Below are 25,397 nucleotides of genomic sequence, written 5' to 3'. Positions count from 1 at the left end.
TTTGGATTGACTTTTTTCAGTCAGCATAATGCCCTTGATTCTATTGGCATTGTTGCATGTATCAATAGTTCAGTTCTTTAAATTGCTGAGTAGTATTCCATTGGGTGGCTATATGACACAATGGAATACTACTTTATTTGTTACAAATAAAGCTGCTATGAACATTTAGAAACAGGTTTTTTGTCTTTTTTTGCCAGGGGCTAGGGTAGAGGGTGGGGTACCAAGCATAAGACTTCATTTCTCACCGGGCGTGGTGGCTCACGCCTGTAATCCCAGCACTTTGGGAGGCTGAGGTGGGCAGATCATGAGGTCAGGAGATCGAGACCATCCTGGCTCCCACGACGAAGCCCTGTCTCTACTAAAAATGCAAACATTAGCCAGGCGTGGTAGAGGGTACCTGTAATCCCAGCTACTTGGGAGGCTGAGGCAGGAGCATGGCGTGAAGCCGGGAGGCGGAGGTTGCAGTGAGCCGAGATCGCGCCACTGCACTCCAGCCTGGGCGATAGCGAGAGGTTCTGTCTCAAAAAAAAAAAAAAAAAAAAAAAAAAAAAAAGACTTCATTTCCCTGGAATAAATGTCCAGCAATACAACTACTGGGTTGCATGATAACTGCATGATTAGTTTGTTTGTTTTCAACTAATTTATTTTAGACAAGAAACTTGATTTTGACAATAAATATTAAATATCATACATTAGTTAAATATCTGACTGGGCAGGGTGGCTCATGCCTGTAATGCCAGCATTTTGGGAGGCCGAGGTGGGCGGATCACCTGAGGTCAGGAGTTCAGGAACAGCCTGGTAAACATGGTGAAACTCCGTCTCTACAAAAAATACAAAAATTAGCCTGGCATGGTGGCACACACCTGTAATCCCAGCTACTCAGGAGGCTGAGGCTAGAGAATCACTTGAACCTGGGAGAAGGAGGTTCCAGTGAGCCGGAGATCATGCCACTACACTCCAGCCTGGGCGACAGAGCAAGACTCTGTCTCAAAAAAAAAAAACAAAAACCTATTTACTTATTTTTTAATAATCAAGATTTAAATATGTCACAGATACCCTCTCTAACCTAGCTGGAAAAGATGTGGGTGATAAATTCTTACATAGCCAATTAATTTTCATTAAGTGCAATTAATAATTGAGAAATATCTCTACACATTCATATCAGAAGGAAATTATCCACAGGGTAGTCCCATGATACTCATCTTTTCTTTGGTATCACTGTCACATGACCCTGTTTTATGAAACAAACCCACAGGAGGGGGAGGCTCAGACACAACATATTTACATGGAGAAGCTAAAATGTTATTTAAAGTATTAACAAAGGAAACTAAAGTCTGCACAGCCAGTCTTCGTTAAGAGCAGCTTGCAACTCCTAAATATTTGCACTAGTTTCTTTCAGAAAACCTACAGCCGGACTTCTAATCCCAGCTTACTTATAGTTGAGTATTACAAGGGACCATCTAGGAAAACATGATGTCATAACAAATTTTGACTTGTAGTTCAGTGCAATTTTATCATCAGTACTAAAACAATTCAGAGTGTATTTCATGTTGACAAAAGGTCAACAATAGCATGCCAGACACAAAAAGCAGTATATTATATCATTTGTAAGTTTTTATCAGTCAAGACAAAAATTGAATACCAAACCACTCAAGTAACATTATTGTAAATTTAAAAAATGACAGCCATGAAATCAGTTGTTGCATAAATACAGGTAGGTTTCTTTATTTTCTTTTAAGAGAATTAAAACCAGTGTAGATAAATCTTTCGTTTGAGAATAGTACTAATACCTTTTCTTCTCCGTATATTTTCAGAACTTTTAGCTATGCTTATTTCTTCTATTGTTTTCTGTTTTATCATCATATTTATTGGTTGGCTTTTGTCTCTTTCGTTTTACTTATCTGATAAAAATGCGAATGGCTTGGCTGTTCGTGTCTTGGTTGTTAGTGAGGTAGGTCCAGCCTGTAGTTCTGGAACACGGTTTAGTGAGGGAGACAGGGATGTGAATTAGGAAGTAGGCAATCATATGCAGTAAGAGAGCTACGGCATTGAATTGTATGCTTGCTACTGCATCTTCTGAAAAAACAGTATTATTGTAGTAAAGCAACACTATTAATTGGAAAGAACTGCATGGGAAAGAAGGATCTGCCCACAGCTTCTTCATTCATATAACTGTGAGAATTAAGAATTTATCTTAATAATAGATTTATTAAATTTATCTTTAATATCTTAAATTATCTTAAGATCTGCCCACAGCTTCTTCATTCATATAGCTGTAGGAATTTCTTATAACACAGCACTGAAAACCGGTGAGATGATTCAGAAGAGTGAGAATTTCCAATTTGATATTGTTCATGAATTGATCTTTCCATATAAACAAACTCCATTCAGTAGAACTATGGCATAAGACTCACATTTTGAGGTGTTTAAAAAATGCAGACAAATGCCAGACTTCCATTATTCTGTTTTGCAGGTAGTCACTGTGGTTAATGGCTTAGCTTACAAGAAACTGAAGAAACAACTCGTAAAGAATTTCTTCCCCTACTGTCCTGTCAGGCATCCCCAGAGGAAGGATAGGAGGGTAAAGGAGGTGCTATGATCTTGCCCTGCCTCCCTGCCTGGCTGCCACCCAGCGCGGGAAAGGAGTGGAGCCATGATTCACTTTTCAGGGAGCTGCTAAGCTGTTTTCTAGAGTGGCTGTACCATCCTACATTCCCAACGGCAACGTGTGAGTAATCCAGTTACACAGCAGGCTGTTTAGCGTGTTTTTTAAAAGATAGAATGGTGCATGAAATAGGTGGAGTGAAAGCTTTTGATCAGAAAGATAATCTATGGTACGATTGGAGGGAATGCCATCAAGATTAGCAAGTAGAAACAGAATTTAAGTTCATAATTTTAGGAGAAACCATTCAGATCAGGTTGATCTGGAAGAGAGGAAACTTGAAAGACTATGTGGAGACAGACAGAACAATGCAAAAATAAAGAAGTAGATGCATTGACATTCCTTTAACAAGACAGTAACCAAGGACAGGCGGGTATGTCAGCCACATCTGGGTCAAAGCTGCCTTGGGCATGGCCCTTGTAACTGGGCCTCCATCTTCTAGGAATGAAGCAATAGTAATAACAGCAAAAATTATTCAGCACATATCACCATTTTGCAGATAGGGGAAACTGAGGCACAGAGCGGAAACAAAACTTGCTCATACTCACATAGTTAGGCAGTGGCTCAATCCCAGTCATTCTGGCCCCAGAGTCCATGTCCATGTTAATTATTATCAGATGCCACCATGACCCTTATAACTTACAGTGAGAAAAAAACTCACCATAACTAGATGCAGGATAATACACAATTTAGTTCTCTCTAGTTTGAAGGACAGTCTAGAGTGGGATCTGCGTTACAGTACAAGAATAATGTGCTAAAGAGAAAGACTACGCCATGAATATAAGAGTCAACTTAGGCTTTATAGGCTAGAGAATCTCCTGATTCTATAGCTGTGGTTCTTCTGCTGAGCTTCGTTCAGTAGAAATTGTGTCAATGCTCTTGGCCTGTGTCATCTGGCCCATACAGCTCCTTGAAAGAAAAGCTCAGGAATGAGAATTGCCAGGCTAGAATAAAATAGACACTCCTTCTCCTGGCGTCTGACTGAAGATGCAGCATCCTTGAACCAGTGACTGCTGGGACTCCTCTCTGTCATCTCAGAGGGTACAGCCCACCCAGAAAGTGAAACCAAAACAGGAAGTCACCAGGGGTGACTGGAGGAGCAGGGGCCTTGGAAAGGAAAGCAGCTGAGGTCCACAGGAGTGGAAGGCTCTCCCTTGACTGAAGCTGTAAGTAGTTATCTTGGGTTGCAAACTTTATTTTTCTTTGCTTCCTTGTTCACTTGAAAATAAACAAGGGGCATTATTGGTGAATTGCTGTGACATTCTCATATTGCTCAATAAAACATAAACTTTTCTATTTTTAATCTATCTTTTTATTTTTTTCATGTCTGAGATTTCCATGTTATTTTCGTACCATACCCTTTCAAACGCATGTCTCTCCAACTGCCTACAGAAATCAACAAGTGACTTGGATCCAGTTCCTGTGGATGTATTTCCGTGGTGACAGTCATCCCGACTTTACCAAAAGCTTTTAATTCAATCAAGAGAATTTTTGATTTTTTAAAAGGACCTGCTGGTGAATGCAAGAAACTTTTGGCAGAGTTAATAGACTGGCATAGTGGGTAGAACTATGATATTAATATTGTTAATATTTTATTTTAAGGAAGCAGGAGCTGTCGGAAGGTAGGGGAGGATGTTACTAACCCAAAGGGACTTCTGCAACTTCAGCCCTAAGTTTCTGAGAGAGGAAAACAGACATGCTGGTTGAACCATGTGCAATTACTTTTGCTAGGTCGAAAGCAGTGATGATTGGCAATTTCATGTGGCACAAGCATTTCCATCTAGTAGTGCTTTCAGAGAATCCAAGGCTGTGATATATCATTACCCTCTCAGATTTTCTCTTGATTTCAGCAGTGTTCGTTAGCTATCTGAAGCACTGAACTCTAAAGCTGGAGCATTACCTCATCTGAATGAGACCTGGCCCCCAAAGATGGCTAAAATGCAAGCTAGTTCTCTTCAAGCCAACCTTTCCTTTTACAGGGGCTGACTCAGTCTCGCTAAAGCCATATGCAATACTCTAATGGTGTAGGGACAGAAACGTTTTTCTTTGCCATTAAGTACTTTTTTTGGATACAGTATTGTACTTTTTTGGTATACAATATTAAGAGAAACAGTTTTAACATTGGAGCCTGGCTTTTCTGTCTCTTGTTGCTTCTTATTCTTATTTTGACACGTCACCCTTGCTGCCTATGAGAATGTTATTGATAATGATACATGCTATTTCCCACTCTTTGTTTCTCAGTTCACTGGTCATTTTGCATCCAGGAAAAGGGATAGAACAGGAAGTCCAGCAGCCAGTGTCAGAGCCTGGAGCAGCTCCTCTCCTTCCTGGGGTTGAGTTCCTTGGTTTTCTTGTTTCGCCTGTGCTACCCCACTAGAGTTCTTCTACCACACTGGGTTTAGCATGAATCAGGAGTTGATGCAGGTACCCTGTCAACCCCATTTCATTCCAGCAGTTCTTCAGCACGGTCATCCAAATAGACTAGAATTTTAATTGAACAACAGTAGTTCTGTGGGTCTAACAATGAAATAATATTAAGCAGTCAGGATATTATATTACTAAATAGTCACTCACTTTTGTTAATTATTGTCATCTGCATCATAGTCTTACAGAGGACTTTCATGCATCTTTAGGAGATAGAGCAGGTATGATTACCTAAATGTTTAGATGAGAAATAGAGGTCCAAAGAAGTGGTGCAAAGCGGAAACTACACCTCTATACTTACTCTTGAGAAAGTGGGAAAAAAATGAGGTTTTTAAAATTACAGACTTAAAACCTAGCCCAATTGAATATTATTCTAACAGATGATCAGATTCACAATTAGAAACAAATATTTGAGCTATTACTGTTTTTCATTTGTTTGTTTGTTCTTTATTTTTGAGACAGAGTCTCACTCTGTCACCCAGGCTGGAGTGCAATGGCGCGATCTCGGCTCACTGCAACCTCTGCCTCCTGGGTTCAAGCAATTCTCCCGCCTCAGCCTCCCGAGTAGCTGGGATCACAGGTATCTGCCACCATGCCCAGCTAGTTTTTATATTTGTAGTAGAGACTGGGTTTCACCATGTCAGACAGGCTGGACTCGAAACTCCTGACCTCAAATGATTCGCCTGCCTCGGCCTCCCAAAGTGCTGGGATTACAGCCATGAGCCACTGCGCCCACCCAGTTACTGTTTTTTATAGTGACTCTTTGACCAAATAATTTTTAATTGATTTTAACTTTTTACCCTTTTAGCTAAGTTCATTAATCACAAAATGACAAATTATGAAGCAGGCTCTTTTAGCAGTAAATTACAATTAATCAATGTTCCCTGTGGCAAAAATAACCTTACTTTAATTTATAACTCAGTTAAACTAAAAATGTTAAGCCTTATCTGATCAATCATCTTTATGAAAAGTCAACTCTTGAAATTGTATGTCCTGAATTTGGTTTTTTACTTCTGAAGATTTAAAACAACATCAATGACCTCTATGGCAAATGTTTTCTTTACATCTCAGGGATTTTCCTATATTTAAATTGCTCCTTAATTTACTAACTTGTGGTTCTTTTTTGCAATTACCTTTGTTACTCAGATTCTCAGTTTCTATGAGACAATTTTTGGATGCTGCAAATAAAAAAACAAAGGAGGGAATTTGGTCATCTTGATTTTATATCAGAAGTGATTTTCCCTTTCCCTGTTAGCCAAACAAACAAATAAACAAAAAACAAAACTCTAATCAACATCATTTCTATCTTTTACAGCCAAGGACAGAGAAAAACATCCAGATTTGGGAACACAATAACAGATATGATTGTCCCCACTTCTACTGCCAAAATTTTAAAACTGTTAAGTCCCTACCATCAGCTTACCTGACTACTTCCAAGCAAAAGAGATAAGGAAGTATTACTAATTGGTGATACTAGATCAATGAAGGTAGGTCATGGCCAAAATTGTACTTACGGAGATGGAAGAGCTTTGTTGTTTTTGTTAGGCATCAACTGCATCAGAAATTTCTTTAGCACTTAGCACATTTGCCTATCGTCTTCCTAAGGTGATCATTTTGAATTGGATTCTTTAAAAGACATGAGTGGCTGGCTTCGGTGGCTCACACCTATAATCTCACCACTTTTGGAAGCCAAAGTGGGTGGATTGCTTGAGCCCAGGAGTTTGAAACAAGCCTGGGCAACATGGTAAAACTCCCTCTCTACAAAAAATAACAAAAATTAGCCTGACATGTTGGTGCATACCTGGCATTCCAGCTGCTAGGAAGGCTGAGGTGGACTCACTTGAGTCCAGGAGGTGGAGGCTGAAGTGAATCATGATCATATCACTGCACTCCAGCCTAAGCAACAGAGCAAGACTCTGTCTCAAAACAAAAAAACAAACACCAAAAAATAACCCCAAAGACACGAGTGTTCAGACACTCAGTTGCAGACATTAAAACAGAGCATAGACACGTGTGCTGTTTTGGGTATAAAAGAAAGACTCTGGAATCAGGAATGAGAAGCAGCACATCCTGCTCTGTCACTCTAGCTCTCTATGCCTCAAATTGCTATCCTGTAATAAGTGGGCATTTGGGTTACATGATTTCTAAACTCTAACGGCACTCATAATCTATTATACACCAATCACCTATGCTAATTTACTAATTATATATACACTATGTAGTATGGTTGTATACTAAGTCTGTTATACAATCTGCTAAAAATTCATAAAAATATCTATCCCTTTGCATTTTCCACAAAAGGGTTTGACCATTTTTCCTGAAATTATTTTTAGTTTTCTGCTCTATAGAGATAAGAAAAGTTATTCCTTTAATAGAAACTTCTATTCAAAGCAGAAAATATGAGCAGATCTTATTTATAGCCCCTAGGCCCCATTCTTAACAAAGAATTTACCTCAGTATGAAGTAAAGCACAGAATAAACTTTGTTTATTTGTACTGACTCTTCTATGCTGTCTAAAAGCATTTCTGTGACTTTTACCAAAGGACTGGATAAACACAAAACAAACCTTTTATCTGGTAGGATTGGGCCTGGGGAAGGGAGAATACTGATGTCCTAAGAAGGCATCCAAGATCACATCCTGTATTTGTTGTTAAGGTTTTTTTCTGGAGCGCAATGCTGTGATCTCAGCTCACTGCAACCTCTGCCTCCCGGGTTCCAGCAATTCTCCTGCCTCAGCCTCCCAAGTAGCTGGGATTACAGGCACCCACCACCACGTCCGGCTACTTTCTGTGTTTTCAGTAGAGACGGGGTTTCACTATGTTGGCCAGGCTGGTCATGAACTCCTGACCTCAGGTGATCTGCCTGCCTCGGCCTCCCAAAGTGCTGGGATTACAGGCGTGAGCCACCGCATCTGACCTGTTAGCATTGTTTTTAAACTCATTGTTATTATTTGCTGCTAACAAAAATGAAACTTACATCTTCTCTTTATTACAACTCAGATGATCTTTATCATCAGTCCTGGACACTTCCCCTTCCGTGGTATCTTCCTTCAAAGCAGTGGGTGGGGAGGGAGGAAGAAGAAGGAGGAAGAGGAGGAGGAGGAGTAGGGGGAGGAGGGGGAGGGAAGGGTGAAGGAGAGAAAGAAGGAAAGAAGCAGAGTCTCCTGAGGTCTGGGGCCCCTGAGCAGAGAGTCCTCCTCTGGCCTAGGTGCCTGGGGGTATTGGTGCTATAGGCACTAACTATACAGCAATGAACAAACCAGACACAAAATCCTGCTTTTCTGGAGCACATGTTTTCAGTCCTTAACAGCAATAAATAAGTCAGAGTATAGATTTGGGTAAATTTTGTTCTCAATATTGTTCTGTGATACATTTTCCTAGTAGTAAGTATTTAATTTTTTCCCCCTCATCTAAAAATAAATACGATGTTAGTGACTCAACAGAACCAAAAAAATTGTTGTCAATTTTTAAATTTAATAAACGAGATATTTGTTGTGATGTGATTTTTTTACATGAGAGTTAATTTAGTTATGAGTTTCTACTAATAAAAGCTGGAATTGTTCTGTATTTGAATTCGGGTGTCTTTTGGAAATTCAATATTAAATCTTAATAGTACATGCTGTTCAATCCCTGTAATACTTTCTGATTGTCTTAAATGAACTGCAATTTTTCTTTCTTTAAAAGTGGTCAGACATATTGTGTTCTTTAAGATTATAAATTAGGCCAGGTGCGGTGGCTCACGCCTATAATCCCAGCACTTTGGGAGGCCGAGATGGATGGACCACGAGGTCAGGAGTTCGAGACCAACCTGTCCAAAATGGTGAAGCCCCGTCTCTACTAAAAATACAAAAATTAGCTGAGTGTGGTGGTGTGCGCCTACAGTCCTAGCTGCTCGGGAGACTGAGGAAGGACAATCACTTGAACCTGGGAGGCGGAGGTTACAGTGAGCTGAGATTGCTCCACTACACTCCAGCCTAGGCGACAGAGCAAACTCTGCCTCAAAAAAAAAAAAAAAAAAAAAAAAAAAGGATGATAGAGTAAAAGACCAGTAACTGGCAGCCACATGTTATGCAAACATTCTTCCCTCTATAAATACTATGTGAATGTTATTTTACTTTCAGAAATCACTAAACCTTGGCCATGGTCACTTCCTCTTTTCCAACCTTTGTGGCAGTTTTTGCCCTAATAACCCTGCAGGTTGGTACTCAGGACAGTTTTATGGCTGCAGTGTATGAACATGCTGTCATTTTGCCAAATAGAACAAAAACACCTGTTTCTCAGGAGGATGCCTTGAATCTCATGAACAAGAATATAGACATTCTTGAGAGAGCGATCAAGAAGGCAGCCGAGCAGGTATTCTCTTATTTCTGCTAATCATAATGTTTGCGAGGGGCACGGGAACTGGTGGAAGATGAGAGGGTTGAATTGTCTGTGTTGTACATGGAAAAATCGTTTTTATTTCACTTGTTGTGAACAGGGTGCTCGAATCATTGTGACTCCAGAAGATGCACTTTATGGATGGGAATTTACCAGGGAAACTGTTTTCCCTTATCTGGAGGATATCCCAGACCCTCAGGTGAACTGGATTCCTTGTCAAGACTCCCACAGGTATTTTAACTATCTTAGTCTTTTGTGCAAAAGTAACTCTCTAAAACGTGCATGTTCACAAAGCAAAATGATTGCTCTTGAATTATCCTATATGTGGTATATGTTATGGTTATATTTATCTCAATATTTGTCAGATTTTAAAAACTTATACTTAGATACTATTTAACAATCATTTGTGATTAAACATTTTTATTAAATTTTGAGAAAATATGTAAATAGGGTATTACTGCAAGAAAAACTAAGGGAAGAGGATCTCACAGATACAAGTAGCAACTTAATTTCTGAAGTAGACAGTGGATTGTGTTAGGAATACATTCCAAGGCCTCTGCTGAGGGGACACCCTTTCAGTGTCATAGAGTCTCTCCATCCCAGAGTTGCTTCCTAGGCAGAAAGATTTCACCATGTATTTTCAAGTGAATCATAAGATCTTATGCTTTGAAACTGTGTTTCCCTAGGCTCACAAAGCTAATTTTCCTGGGAAACAATTATCTAGAAACCTTCTAATATATATTAAAAATCTAAGTCCTACTGTCATCCTGGAGATGTCAACCTGGCAGTTGCACAGACAAGTCTGGCATGAAAAGACAAAATTATATCTGGAGATAGAAGATCAAACGTCAGCATATAGATGGTTTCAAACACCGTGATGAGTTCCCCTGTGGAAGTGAGTTAGCGAAGAGTATAGGTATGAAGCTTGAGCCTTAGGAAATTCCAGTGGTTAGATTCGGGAGAAAAGGAGGAACCAGCAGAAGAGTCGAAGAAGAGCAACCAATAAATAGGAAAATGAGAGGGTGGGTCCAATAAAGTGAGGTGTTTCCAGGAGGAGGTGTAATTAACTGTGCCAACTGCTGTTGAAAAGTCAAGATGAGATCAGGTAAAATGTGGGGGCCGCTGCTGGCATTAGTAACAGCTTGGGTGATAGAGATAAAAGTTGGAGTGCTCTAAAAGAGAATGGGAGAGGAGGAACTGGCAAAGGCAAGAGGGACTGATCTTTTGAGGAGTTTTGCTTTAAGGGAGAGCTGAGGATTAAAGCAATATTTGGAAGGGCATGTTTGGAATGGTCAAAAGAGGTTTTAATTTTATTTTATTTTTTTTTTTTTTTTTTTTTTTTTTTTTTTTGAGACAGAGTCTCGCTCTGTCGCCCAGGCTGGAGTGCAGTGGCCGGATCTCAGCTCACTGCAAGCTCCGCCTCCCGGGTTCACGCCATTCTCCTGCCTCAGCCTCCCGAGTAGCTGGGACTACAGGCGCCCGCCACCTCGCCCGGCTAGTTTTTTCTATTTCTTAGTAGAGACGGGGTTTCACCGTGTTAGCCAGGATGGTCTCGATCTCCCGACCTCGTGATCCGCCCGTCTCGGCCTCCCAAAGTGCTGGGATTACAGGCTTGAGCCACCGCGCCCGGCCTTAATTTTATTTTTTAAAGATGGGAGGTACTAGAGGATATTTCATGCTGATGGGATGTTTCAGTAGCGAGGAGATCCTTGATGAGGCAGGAGACTGAGTAATGAATTTCTGGAGCAACAGATATGGTATGGGAAGTATTCATCAAGTGTAAGTCATCATCTGTGGCTTTTAAAATAGGATATTTTTATGCGTAGTTTTTGTATTGACTTAAGTTCCACTTAAGTGGTTACAGTTATTATTGTCTCTGTATGAAGTGACTAAAATATTTTTTTAAAAAATTGAAATGTCTTAATTATAATTTGATTTAGATTTGGTCACACACCAGTGCAAGCAAGACTCAGCTGCTTGGCCAAGAACAACTCTATCTATGTCTTGGCAAATTTGGGGGACAAAAAGCCATGTAATTCCCGTCACTCCACATGTCCTCCCAATGGCTACTTTCAATACAATACCAATGTGGTGTATAATCCAGAAGGAAAACTCGTGGCACGTTACCATAAGGTAAGAGAGAGGGGCGGATGTGTGAAACGGAGCATGTCGTGAGTGGTCAATGCTGGGTTTAGGATTTTGACTTTCATTCCCTGTATGATACAATATTACTAAAGGGCTTTTGTTTTGTTTGTTTTGTTTTAGAAAGTGGGCAATAAAGAAAATTTCACTTTGGGCCAGGCATGGTGGCTTATGCCTGTAAGCCCAGCACTTTGGGAGGCTTGAGGTAGGTGGATCTCTTGAGGTCAGGAATTTGAGACCAGCCTGGTCAACATAGTGAAACCCCGTCTCTACTAAAAAATACAAAAATTAGCTGGGCATGATGGCACATGCCTATAGTCCCAGTTATGTGGGAGGCTAAAGCAGGAAACTTGCTTGAACCCAGGAAGCAGAGGCTGCAGTGAGCCGAGATTGTATCACTGTACTCCAGCCTGGGTGACAGAGGGAGACTTTCAAAAAAAAAAAAAAAAAAAAAAGGAAAAAAGAAAAAAGAAAAAAGAAAATGACACTTTGGAAAAAACTACTCTGGAAAATCATGTAGACAGAGAACTGTTAAAAAAAAAAAGTGTCATAATGGTCCAGGATTGAGATAAACTTTTTGCACATATAAAACAAATAATTTTAATATAAAACAAATACTAAGGTGACTATAATCTGGGCACTATTTCAATAATTTTATTTTATTTTTTAGAGACAGGGTCTCACTGTTGCCCAGGCTGGAGTGCAGTGGAGCCATCACGGCTCACTGTTAACCCCAAACTCCTGGGCTCTAGCGATCCTCCTGCCTCAGTCTCCCAAGTAGCTGAGATTAAAGGCATGTGCTGAGATAAAGATATTGCCCAGGCTGTCCTTGAACTCCTCACCTCAAGCAGTCCTGCCACCTTGGCCTCCCAAAATGCTGAGATTAGAGGCGTAAACCACCGAGCACAACCATAATCTAAATACTATTTAATATTGAAATGGTATAAAGATGTTTCAAAATTGTATGACTCAACTTCATATAAGTTAATTTGCTATCAAATCATAAAATACCCTATTTTCTACACCAGCTAATTTAATTACCATTTTATAGATTTAAGCTCAAACCATAAATGTTTACTTTAAACTCTGAATTGAAAAAAAGAATCAAATAACCTTTAAGTCATAATTTGATACTAAACTAGGTAGGGGAGAAGGCTGGCCTTTTGAATGGATATGTGTGATGTACAGGCAGTGTGAATGTCCCTTCTCTGCTTCCAGATGTTTTCTAAGCATCTTAAATTGTAGCCTCAGAATCTTTGGAGTGGAGACATTATCTCCTGGCAGTTTCAGTTAAAATATAAATATTAATTAAGAGGAGCGATGTTAAACCAATGGTTTTCAAATTATTTTGATCATGGACCCCCATTGGAAAAAATTGTTAACATAAGTCCTCAATATATGTATTCTTGTGTGTGTATTTATAAAGTATAACAATTTCAAAATGCTTTCTTCATCATTTTGTGGATTTTGACAACTTCTTTTCATATATATCACTGCACTTCACTTTCTTCTTAAAATGTGTCTCATAGTAAAAATAGAAATGTCACTACTTCCATTTTCTTGCTTGGGAGATTGTTTGCATTGTTTGTATTATCTTTCAATGCAGTTTCTTTGCAGTAATCATTTGAAGCTGGTCTTCCATTCTGTAACGTGCAGGATGGCACAGTGCACTGAATGTGGACAGACTAGCAAGGAACCTGCGGTCACCTGTCTAAGTTGAGAGGCTCTCACTCTTCCATGTGGGTACCTCAGGGACCGTTTGTAACCTATGACCTCTGACATATGTGAATCTAATGAGAATATCTTTTTCAATCAATTCTTTTTTTTTTTTTTTTTTTTTGAGGCAGAATCCGGCTCTGTCACTCGGGCTGGAGTGCGGGGCACGATCTCAGCTCACTGCAGGCTCTGACTCCTGGATTCAACCAATTCTCCTGCCTCAGCCTCCTGAGTAGCTGGGATTACAGGTGCACACCACTACACCCGGCTAAGTTTTGGATTTTTTAGTAGAGACGGGGTTTCACCATGTTGGCTAGGCTGATCTTGAGCTCCTGGCCTCAAGTGATCTGCCTGCCTTGGCCTCCCAAAGTGCTGGGATTACAGGCATGAGCCACCTCGCCTGGCCTGTCAATTCTTAAAATAATAGTAAAGTTCAATTTCTTTTCTATTTTTTAGATATAAAATAAATTTAGAGAGATTTTAATAGTCTCTTTCTGAACCCTCAGCATTTCCTAGATTGCAGACCATTTTATTAACTGTTGACCCCAATTATTATATTAGACTAAGTTTTTTTTTAGTTTACCTGGAAGGAATCAGGGCAATTAAATACATTTCTTTTCTATGGTAATTTTGAAAGGTGGGTAAGTGTCACTGAGATTACTTTGGATGGAACACTAAAGAGAGAGATGGCATCTTTAACCTGACTCATAGATATTTATTATGCATCTATTAACATTACATTTCTAGGTACCAAGGATTCAAAGAAGAATAATGCATGACTTTTAACTTTTAAGAAGCTTATAGGGCTGGGCATGGTGGCTCATGCCTGTAATCCCAGCACTTTAGGAGGCCCAGGTGGGCAGATCATGAGGTCAGGAGATCAAGATCATCCTGGCTGACACGGTGAAACCCCGTCTCCATTAAAAATACAAAAAAATTAACCGGGCATTGTGGCATATGCCTGTAATCCCAGCTACTTGGGAGGCTGATGCAGGAGAATCGTTTGAACCCAGGAGATGGAGGTTGCATCATGCCACAGTACTCCATCCTGGGTGATAGAGTGAAACTCCGTCTCAGAAAAATAAAACAAAATAAAATAAAATAAAAAGAAGCTTATATACTTTGGGGTTTATGGGACGGTATTTTGCTCTTAACTGAGAGAGACAGACAGAGAGAGAAAGGAGAGAGAGGAGATGAGAGAGATGCTATAGACATATGTTACATATTCCTCCACATTTTCCTTAGAAATTTCCTTCCAATTGCCAGATTTATCCACTTCCTAGGAGATTCCCTGCAGTTGACCATAGCCAAATGTATTACCAACTTGGAGGGTTTTTATGAGTCATCTCTTCAACAAACAAGGCTTTACTAGTTTTCTCCTATCCATTTGTTATAGTACCACCTGTACGCTGAGCCTCAGTTTGATGTCCCTGAAAAGCCGGAGTTGGTGACTTTCAACACCACATTTGGAAGGTTTGGCATTTTCACGTGCTTTGATATATTCTTCTATGATCCCGCTGTTATCCTGGTGAAAGATTTCCATGTGGACACCATACTGTTTCCCACAGCCTGGACGAATGTTTTGCCCCTTTTGACAGCTATTGAATTCCATTCAGCTTGGGCAATGGGAATGGGAGTTAATCTTCTTGCGGCCAATATACATCATGTCAGCCTAAATATGACAGGTAATTCATGACCAGGTTAGGTTTCATCTTCTATTTTTAAGTGCAGAGAAATGAATGCCTCAGATATGACCTGTATTAATTTTTGGCTTCTTTGTCGGAACTCCTTACTGTGTTTGTCATCGTTTCACAATAGAAAATAAAAGCTAGCAGTTGATTATAACCTATGGTTATACCAAGACCTTTATGTGTATTATTCATTTAATTATTACAATAATTACATGAGATAGTTAGTGTCATCCCAATTTTGCAGATGAGAAAATTGAGATACGGAGAGTGCAAGTAATTTGCCAAACGCTACCCAGCTTCTACTTTCCTCAGTGGCCATGGAAGCCTCTGCATCTTTCCCTTTGCCTCCTCATAGGGCTGCGTGGCATATCCTCATGACACGGCTGCTGTCTTCCTCTAGAGCAATTAAAGAGAGGGGACAAGAGAGAAAAGGGAGGAAGCCACATTGCTGTTTATGACTAGTTACCCACCATCACTTCTGCCATGTTCTGTTCAATGGAAGTGAGTCACTAAGTCCAGCCCACATTCAAGGGGAAAGGCATTAGATCCTCCCACCGGAAAGAAGAGTGTTAAGGAATTTTTGGATATATTTGAAAACCACCACAATGAGGAACAGGGGAGAATTTTTATTCCCTTTCCCCACCTTTCAGGAACTCCTGACTACAAAGATTTTTGTAGTTGGTTTAATTTGCCATAATGCTAATAAATAATGCGATTATATTTAAGGTTTAATTGAAATGAGACCAAGGAATGTTTGTTTTAATCTCTTCCAATAGAGAATAGAAGTAGTTAGGTGTTCAGTGCGATTAGAAGTATGCATGCTCTCTCATTGTGACTAATATGGTGGCATGACCACATGCTCAGTTCTGATGGGGAAATTGGCAGTGTTGGTTTTTTTGTGTGTGTTGTTTTTAGAAGACCTGTCTTTCATTCACAGGAAGTGGTATTTACGCACCAAACGGTCCCAAAGTGTATCATTATGACATGAAGACAGAGTCGGGAAAACTCCTCCTTTCGGAGGTGGATTCACACCACCTACCCTCGCCTGACCCCCCAACAGCTGTGAATTGGAGTGCCTATGCCACCACCATCAAACCATTTCCAGTACAGAAAAGCACTTTTAGGGGATTTATTTCCCGGGACGGGTTCAACTTCACAGAACTTTTTGAAAATGCAGGAAATCTTACAGTCTGTCAAAAGGAGCTTTGCTGTCATTTAAGCTACAGAATGTTACAAAAAGAAGAGAATGAAGTGTACGTTCTAGGAGCTTTCACAGGATTGCATGGCCGAAGGAGAAGAGAGTACTGGCAGGTAATCTCAGTTCAAATGAAAGGGAGTTCAAGTGAAAGGTAAATTCCAGGTCAACTTTTTATATTTGTTCCAGAAAACCAGGTGCTTTTCCTTGGCTTGACTCCATGCATTGATGACAACACACACACACACACACACACACACACACACACACACACACACAGGTGCATTTATACACGTACATACACTAGGATAAAATATTTGCAATGGGAATTAAGTATAATCTTATTGCTTGCTTTTAGCATGTTTAAAAAATTATTAACCAAACCGTGATGACTTTCTATTTGACAAATAAACCAGCCTATTGTGAACATCAGGAAGACTTCCTTAACTGGGCTTGCCAACATATCTGAATTATGAACAGTTTTATTTTCACTTGCAAAACTAACAGTAAATAGGGATATTACTTTTATCTTAGTTTCTCTTCTAATCAGATATCCCAGTTTTTGTACAGCTTTCTTTCTTTTTTTTTTTTGAGACAGAGTCTCACTCTGTTGCCAGGTTGGAGTGCAGTAGCATGATCTCGGCTTACTGCAACCTCTGCTTTCCAGGTTCAAGCGATTCTCTTGCCTCAGCCTCCTGAGTAGCTGGGACTACAGGCATATGCCACCATACCTGGATCTATTTTTAGTAGAGACAGGGTTTCACCATGTTGGCCAGGCTAGTCTCGAACTCCTCACCTCTGGTGATCCGACTGCCTTGGCCTCCCAAAGTGCTGGGATAACATGTGTGAACCACCACATCTGGCCTTGTATTGCTTTCAAATGACAAATTTTAAAGATGAACACATTTTATAGAATGTTGGCTCTGAATTTGTATTTTCCTATTATACTCCGTGCCCACTGCCTTCTTCTGAAGAAAAGGATTAGAAAGACAGGTGAGATTCAGGGGTGGAAAAAATTTAATATCCTTTCAGCTTCAGTACTATTGTTGCCCAAAGACCTCCGCTTCATTGAGCTCAGTGCCATCATCTGACATACCAAATTAATGGTTTAACTCTAATTCTAAACTGACTTCTTTCTGTTAATCCACTTGCTATCTAGGAAGTAGGTTGATTCTCAAATCACTTGCCATTTTTAATAAAGTAGTTAATTACAAGAAACGTGATCCAAATCCCTTTTCAGAGAAAGATAATGTTTGCTTCGCGTGGTTAAAAACTAAGGTAACATTTCTGGTACAAGTAACATCGATGTAAGGCATTGTGTTTTATCTGCGTTTGTTCCACATAGGTTTGCACAATGCTGAAGTGCAAAACTACTGATTTGACAACTTGTGGACGGCCAGTAGAAACTGCTTCTACAAGATTTGAAATGTTCTCCCTCAGTGGCACATTTGGAACAAAGTATGTTTTTCCTGAAGTTCTACTTACTGAAATTCATCTGTCACCTGGAAAATTTGAAGTAAGAGGATTTTTATAAGAGTATTTTCATTTTATATGTTCTCTGAAGTCAAGTAAAACAAGCTATAGCCACTCTGCTGGTTAACTTCTGCTGTGTAACAAATTTCCTCAAAACCATTTCTTAACCCTGATTCTGTGGGTTGGCAATTTGAACTTGGTGTAGCTAGGCTGTTTTTCTGGTTTGAGATAGGCTCAGTTGATGCTGGCTGGGCTCAATATGTCTGCCATTGGCTAGTGGGTTGACTAGGACTGACCAGTTTGTGATTGCTTTGTCCTGGACAGCTATATTAAGGCCATCTCTCCCTGTGGTCTCTCATCTTTCAGCAGACCTGAGCTTGTTCAAATGTTAGCTTAATGAGTCCAGAAGCATCAAGAGAAAAAAAAAACACAATGGGCAAGTTCTTTGCAAGTCTCTGCTTGCACCATGTTTGCAAATGTTGCATCAACACAGGAAGTTACAGGAGCAATGTTGATTCAAGCGGTAGGGAAATAAAGGACTCAGACCTCTCAATGGGAAGAGCTATAAAATCACATGGCAAAAGGACATGCATGGGTAAAGGAGGGGAAAATATTGTGATCATTTTTTCAATTTATAACAACTAATTATAAAATGATGACACTTCATTGGAAGAATATAATAAAGAACATATCTAGAACTGTGAGTTTGAGATACCATTCACTGAAGAATATTTATTTATAGATTTTTAATTTCCTTTTGTTACATGTGAAGACAAACAGAAAATCAAATATTTATTTCACATTTTTATTTTGAAACAGGGTCTTCCTCTGTCACTCAGGTTAGACTGCAGTGGCATGATCATAGCTCACTGAAGCCTCAAACTCCTGGGCTCAAGCAATCCTTCTGCCTCAGCCTCCTGAGTAGCTAAGACTTAAAGGCATGCACCACTGCATCCAGCATTTGTTCACAAATTATAGTGACTGTAGCTAATTAATTCACAAATTAAGCTGGCTTCAAATAAGAATTATGACTCTGCAGGCTTATATCTGTTAATGTACAACACTTGCACACACTCACATACATGCATATATACACAAACTCCAGTGGTTCGAATATTAATGTTTTCTCTGAATTGTGGTAAACAGTGGCTGGGTTTCAGTAACTAGGGTGAAATCATTGCATGGTCTGTAAAATAGGGTCCAAGTTAATTCCATCAAGGCATCAAGTAACGAAGTCTTTAAAATTGCAGATTGCTTATGGTCATGTATCTGTATCTGCTGTGTTATCAGAGTGGAATATATCGTACTTACAAAAATACTTAGTTCTGTGAAACCAACAATTTAACATATGGTATAGCCTTAAGGCTGTAAAATCCAAAGACCAGGAATCCTTTGCTGCCATAGAACCTGTTTAGGTAGAATCTCATGAGGAAATTGAGGCTGGAATAAAAGCTAAAGTACCAACTACAGAAAATCATGATTAGATCTACAGCAAGGAGTCTCGGGCTAAAATCCAGTAGCTAAAAGGTGGCTGGACTGACATAAACGTCTACCTGAGGTCACTTCAAGGAAATGAGAGAGGGAAATCAGGGTCACCAAGGTAAACTTAGGAGGACATAGGGTCTAGCCATATTGATGCATTATATCCTGTAAGCCTGAACATGTAAACTGAGCACACAATCTAATTTTCTGATAATACTTTGACACTTTTTCCACGTCTTGTAGTCACAGAACTCTTTCTCTTTGAGGAATTGTCCCAAAGTAGGACTGAACATTCACCTGATGAAACTACTTCATCCATGGGAGAAGGACAAAAAATGCTAGAGTTTTCCAAACTAGGTTTTAAAGATCCAAAGCCAGAAATATGATTTCACTCTTATTCTGAACCACATAAGTGTTTGAAGGTGGATGGTGATAGTGCATGAGGAATTGGAGAACGTAAATAATGTATTCCATAGCTACTTCCTTTCTTTTAAAAATTTCATCCCAAATGGCTTCAGGAAGTTAAGAAGAGTTAGAGAATGATACAAGAGAATACACATTTAAGTGCTTAACTCCATAGTATTTGTACATCTCAACTCTTAAAAAAAATGTAATTTTATTATTTTTAATTATTATTATTATTATTATTTGAGATGGAGTCTCGCTGTGTCGCCCAGGCTGGAGTGCAGTGGTGCATTCTCGGCTCACTGCAGCCTCTGCCTCCCAGGTTCAAGCGATTCTCCTGCCTCAGTCTCATAAGTAGCTGGGACTACAGGTGCATGCCACCACGCCCAGCTAATTTTTGTATTTTTAGTGGAGATGGGATTTCACCGCATTGGCCAGGCTGGTCTCAAACTCCTTACCTCGAGTGATCTGCCACCTCAACCTCCCAAAGTTCTGGAATTACAGGCATGCCCAGCCTTGTTTTTAATTTTCTGGGTACACAGTAGGTGTATATATTTATGTGTTACAGGAGATATTTTGATACAGACATGCAATGTGTAATAATTACATCAGGGTAAGTGTGGTATCAGTAGGTCTCAACTTTTAATGATTCTGTGAACTTGTCATGCTGTATCCCATCTCTGGCTCCTTCTTGAATGGAAGAAAGGAGGGAAGGGGGGCATAGTACCTACCGTTTAAATTGGGCACCTATAATCATCATTTGGATCTTGTCTCACCTGCTCCAGCCCATTTGCAGAAGGAGGAAATGCGATATAGATTGTATTACACCAAAAAATAGATGAAAGAGGCATGTGACAGCTGGCAGGGAGGGTCTTTGGAATTGCAGTCCCTTGGAGGGAGCATCATGGTGAGGGTGGGGCAAGTCTTTATTTTACAAGTGTAGATTCTCTGTGGCATGACTTTCACTGAAGTTCATCAGGTTCTAAGGAACAGATACTAATCAAACTTGCAAGATAGATAAGCGAGAACACCAACTTGTTATTTAAAAAAATAGGTTCCCTTAGCTGGGAACAATGAACTGTATGTCAAGGAGACTCTTCGTTGGCAAATACCCTCGAAAGTACAAATGATAGATCCATTTGTTTTGTGAGCGCAGAATTAAAACAAAAGGAGTTGGGCATTTTTGGAAAAGATTTCCAAGAAGCCACGGAAGCCTGAGGCAATGTGTTTCTCCTCTTTAGGGTTGGTGATCTAAAGACCATGTAGGATTAAGGTGCCTACTTTTCTCAAAAAGAGCCAGAAAGTCCAATAACCCATTCTTGGGTTTTTTAGTGCTTCTTTTCTCTAGAGACCTTGAAGGGCATGGCCCTTCTGTGAATATGTTGTTTCTAGAGAGAGCAGTCATAATATTGAAGATGGCAAGTGTTTTACATCAGTTATGCTCACTATGGCTTCTTGAGTAGCTTCTCAGTTCTGTTGATGGATGCACACTCTGTCCGTAAATATTTACACATTATCTTAGAGGATCACTATGGCAGAGATTTCAACACACTTATTGCATATCCTCAACCCCCACCACCACTTTAGTTTTATGTAAAAAGGGTGGTGTTATTGACCATGCCCACAAATGTGGAAACATCTTGCTTTAGCACCTTAAGCAACTCTGGTGTATTATCAGAAGCACTGGCAGAGTCTGTTCTCTGTAACTAACTAGTTAGATAACCTTGGGAGGTCGGGCGCGGTGGCTCAAGCCTGTAATCCCAGCACTTTGGGAGGCCGAGACGGGCGGATCACGAGGTCAGGAGATCGAGACCATCCTGGCTAACACGGTGAAACCCCGTCTCTACTAAGAAATACAAAAAACTAGCCGGGTGAGGTGGCGGGCGCCTGTAGTCCCAGCTACTCGGGAGGCTGAGGCCGGAGAATGGCGTGAACCCGGGAGGCGGAGCTTGCAGTGAGCTGAGATCCGGCCACTGCACTCCAGCCTGGGCTACAGAGCGGGACTCCGTCTCAAAAAAAAAAAAAAAAAAAAAAGATAACCTTGGGAAAGTCACTTAACCCCTGAATTTCCTACTCATAGAAGAGAATATTTTCCTGACTGGTTTGGTGAGGATCAGATATGATAATGCATGTGACGGCACTTTGTGAACAGTAAAGTACAATCGTTATCTTCTAGGATATTTAGTCATTTTCTTCTTCCAGTTATAAAGCATCTATTTTCCCAATTTTCCATTTCTTCTCCACTCCAACCAATTTCCCAATTTTCAATTTCTTCTCCATTTCAACTCCATTTCCGCAACTAACAGGTTCATTTTCTTTTATTCTTTTCTGTTTATTGACTGTCTATTCATGTTTCCTTCTACTCTTGTTCATTGCTTTGTACACATTCTTCTCTTACGAAGACTCCACTGTGGCTTCAGGCTAGATCTAGTCATTCATGCCTTTCACAGTCTGATCTCCACCTTCCTCTGACCATATTCCTTCTTCTCTTCTTCACTAATCTTCAGCTGTAGCCAGTGGTGTGATGTAACTTTTAACAATTCCTTCCCTGAGGTAGAAAACAAAAAGCCCTGATTTATGGAATTTGCCAATTTTCATTGTGTCAATATTCCCACCATGATCAGCTTCAAGAATGGATCTGTTGGCAGAGCTTGATAACTCACGCCTGTAATCCCAGCACTTTGGGAGGCCGAGTTGGGAGGATCATTTGAGGCCAGGAGTTGGAGACCAACCTGGTTAACATGGTGAAGACCTGTCTCTACTAAAAATACAAAAATTAGCTGGACTTGGTGGCACGCCCCTGTAATCCCAGCTACCGGGGAGGCTGAGGCAGGAGAATCACTTGAACTCAGGAGGTGGAGCTTGCAGTGAGCCAAGATCGTGCCGCTGCACTCCAGCCTGGGTGACAGAGCAAGACTCCATCTCAAAAAAGCGGGGGGCGGGGGGGGGAAGTAGCTGTGTTTAAAAGCCAGCTGTCAAATTTCTTGGAACTTTAACAATCTGTTCTCATGAGCCTGTGCACCACTAGCTCTAGCACACCACCGGTTCTAATCAACCTAGAATGAGAACTCACATTGCCTTGACCTGTCACACACACTTCTGTCTCAGAATGAGCCTTTGCTGATTCAATGTCCACTCCCCACAATGTCTTCACCATACAGCCCTAGAAAGAGATTCCTAACAGCTTGGGTTTCTGGTAGCTTATGTCCCACTCTGTGAAATAGACCAGTTCAGTTTTTCCTTCTCAGACCTCCTAAGCACTTACCTGTTTTCTTCTCTGATAAACTGATAAACTGATTTCTCTCTTTATGTTTAGAATCCACTCCATTTCACCATTAGCTCTTAAACTTCTTGAGGGAAGGATGTGATGTATACCTCTCTGGTTCCTGATTGTCTTGCACATAATTGAACTCAATGAATTGCTGCTGCTGATTTTGACTTTCCATTAATGGTTACATTTGATTGTTGAAACTAAAATCTTGGGCCATCTCGAATTGCTCTAGTCTTCATTATATAGTAAGTGGCTGTCCCCTGCCTGGTTTACTTGCCGCATCCTCCTCAATCAGGAATGACTTGACTATATATTATATCTAGGATGGTTTCAAAATGATTACTTTGCTTTTAACTTGTATGTTAAGAAAGCTGACTGTACTTTTCCCACCTTTTCTTTAGGTGCTGAAAGATGGGCGTTTGGTAAACAAGAATGGATCATCTGGGCCTATACTAACAGTATCCCTCTTTGGGAGGTGGTACACAAAGGACTCATTTCACAGCTCAAGTGGGACCAGCAATTCAGCAATAACTTACCTGCTAATATTCATATTAATAATGATCATAGCTTTGCAAAATATTGTATTGGTATAGGGCATGTCTATCATTCAGTTTCTGCATCATATACTTGGCTAAATGTGCTTATCAGCTTCCCAAGTTTACTAAGAAATTTTGAAGTGCTATTTCAGTAGTATAGACCAGTGAGTTCTAAATATTTTTTCTCATCAATAATTGTTTTTTAAGTTTTATGATAATGTTGTCCATTTTTTTGGCTACTCTGAAATGTTGCAGTGTGGAACAATGGAAAGAGCCTGGGTGTTTGGGTCAGATAAATGAAGATCAGACCGCAGTTCCAGCCTCGTTTGCTTGAGACTTTGTGTGGGTTTGTATGTATAGGAGGGTGCAGAGTGAGGAGTTTCAGGGCCATGGCAAACATAGCTGTGCCCTTGAAGAGAATAGTAATGATGGGAATTTAGAGGTTTATGACTGAATTCTGTTTGACATTAAAGACAATTTGAATTCACCTAGTTTTCTGTGCTAATGTTTACTTTCCAATCAAGAGGCAATGTTGACATTTATTTCTACAGTGAATGTAGCTTTGAGTGCTAGAAGAATTGATGGCTATTCCAAGTTCGTATCAAAGGAGACCTGACCCAGGGCACTCATAGCCCCAACTGTCCTCCCTTAAAGCTATGGCATAATTTAGCAGGCAGAAATCTCATAACACAAAGACCGTGACAATTAAAAGTTACACTATTTTCAGCATTCGGTTGACTTTTTACAAAATACATATATTCCATGCTACTTGAAGTATAATAGTATATTTGTTATTGGTCATTTAATTCAGATACTCTTAAAATTAAATAAATGATTTTGAATTTTCAGATTTATTTTCTGATTTTTATGTCCCAAAGTATTTTTAAGTTCAATACTTTTACATTAAAAGATCACAATGGAAGCATTTATCTTTTGTTTTTACATATTGTCATAAACCCACATATGGATTTGATTTTAATATTCTACTAAAATACACTAGAAAATAAGATTCCTTTTATAATCTAGTGGTTACTATTAAGAGAAGGGATATGGAAGTTAAGCCACATTTTGTATTTAATTTTGAGAAGAGCATACATATTCCCTATGTTCAGCACTGGGACATCAAAGATGGTAGTTTTAAAGCTGTAATGAATGTGCATTTGTGTATATAGCCCAAATCGTATAATCATAAAAGTTTTATGTTCTCTTTTCTTTTCTTTTCTTTTTTCTTTTCTTTTCTTTTTGAGACAGAATCTCACTCTGTCACCCAGGCTGGAGTGCAATGGCGGGGGTTCAGCTCACTGCAACCTCCGCCTCCTGGGTTCAGGTGATTCTCCTGCCTCAGCCTCCCAAGTAGCTGGAATTACAGGCACCCATCACCATGCCTAGCTAATTTTTGTATTTTTAGTAGAGATGGGGTTTTGTCATGTTGGCTAGGCTGGTCTCGATCTTCTGACCTCAGGTGATCCACCCACCTTGGCCTCCCGATGTGCTGGGATGACAGGCATGAGCCACCACTCCTGGCTTTTTTTTCTTTTCATGAAGTATGGGACATTTAAGATTTGCCAAGTTTTGCTTGAGGAAGATAGATGTTGTGCAGTGGTTTTGCAGCATGTATTTTGGCTCTTGGGCAATGATGTTTCACTTGTAGAAGTTTAGATGTTGATTGAAAATCAACAGTTGACCTTAAACCAACTGGTTTGAGTAAGATACAAGCAAGGAGCTCCTTTCACAGAAAGGGGCAGTTCTGATCCAAGCTTGGAGCTGTCAGCTGTACCTCAGTTTGTTAAAAACAAAAACAAAAACAAAAAACAAAAGCACTAAGTGCCAAGGAAATTAAAGAGCACTTAATGCTCTACTGCAAAATTACACATTTTAGCCCATCTCCGCAGTCGTTTCTCACATACATTTTATTTTATCAGACAACCCAAGCATAGTTTCATTTAGCCTTAATACTTCTTTGATAACTATCTTTCATCCCATTTTAAAATTTCATGTTAGTTGTTGAGTCCCTTGTGGTTCTG

General features: G+C 39.9%; 1 protein-coding gene across 2 annotated transcripts; it reads left to right on the top strand.

Annotated features, from left to right (window-relative positions):
- Positions 1–3,751: 3,751 nt before the first annotated feature.
- Positions 3,752–23,860, top strand: VNN2 (vanin 2). 2 transcript variants are annotated; one of them, XM_025382503.1, is made up of 8 exons: positions 3,752–3,828; positions 9,207–9,438; positions 9,563–9,693; positions 11,403–11,595; positions 14,717–15,005; positions 15,949–16,322; positions 17,552–17,722; positions 23,239–23,860. In XM_025382503.1, the coding sequence occupies exons 2-8, from the start codon at positions 9,226–9,228 to the stop codon at positions 23,428–23,430; spliced, it is 1,563 nt and encodes a 520-aa protein (XP_025238288.1). In that variant the 5' UTR covers positions 3,752–3,828; positions 9,207–9,225; the 3' UTR covers positions 23,431–23,860. The 2 variants fall into 2 exon arrangements, with proteins under 2 accessions (XP_025238288.1, XP_025238290.1); XM_025382505.1 differs by lacking the exons at positions 3,752–3,828; positions 14,717–15,005; positions 15,949–16,322 and having other exon boundaries at positions 9,102–9,438.
- Positions 23,861–25,397: the final 1,537 nt, after the last annotated feature.

Source organism: Theropithecus gelada, chromosome 4, assembly GCF_003255815.1.
Source record: "Theropithecus gelada isolate Dixy chromosome 4, Tgel_1.0, whole genome shotgun sequence".
In the NCBI taxonomy this organism is placed as follows: domain Eukaryota; kingdom Metazoa; phylum Chordata; class Mammalia; order Primates; family Cercopithecidae; genus Theropithecus; species Theropithecus gelada.
This window is presented reverse-complemented; position numbering and strand designations above follow the sequence as displayed.

Excerpts from the sequence above, each read along its gene's own strand:
- VNN2 (XM_025382503.1), top strand. The coding sequence starts at position 9,226 with ATGGTCACTTCCTCTTTTCCAACCTTTGTGGCAGTTTTTGCCCTAATA. Across the intron at positions 9,439-9,562 it reads TCAAGAAGGCAGCCGAGCAG|GGTGCTCGAATCATTGTGAC; the intron begins GTATTCTCTTAT and ends TGTTGTGAACAG. Across the intron at positions 11,596-14,716 it reads TCGTGGCACGTTACCATAAG|TACCACCTGTACGCTGAGCC; the intron begins GTAAGAGAGAGG and ends CATTTGTTATAG.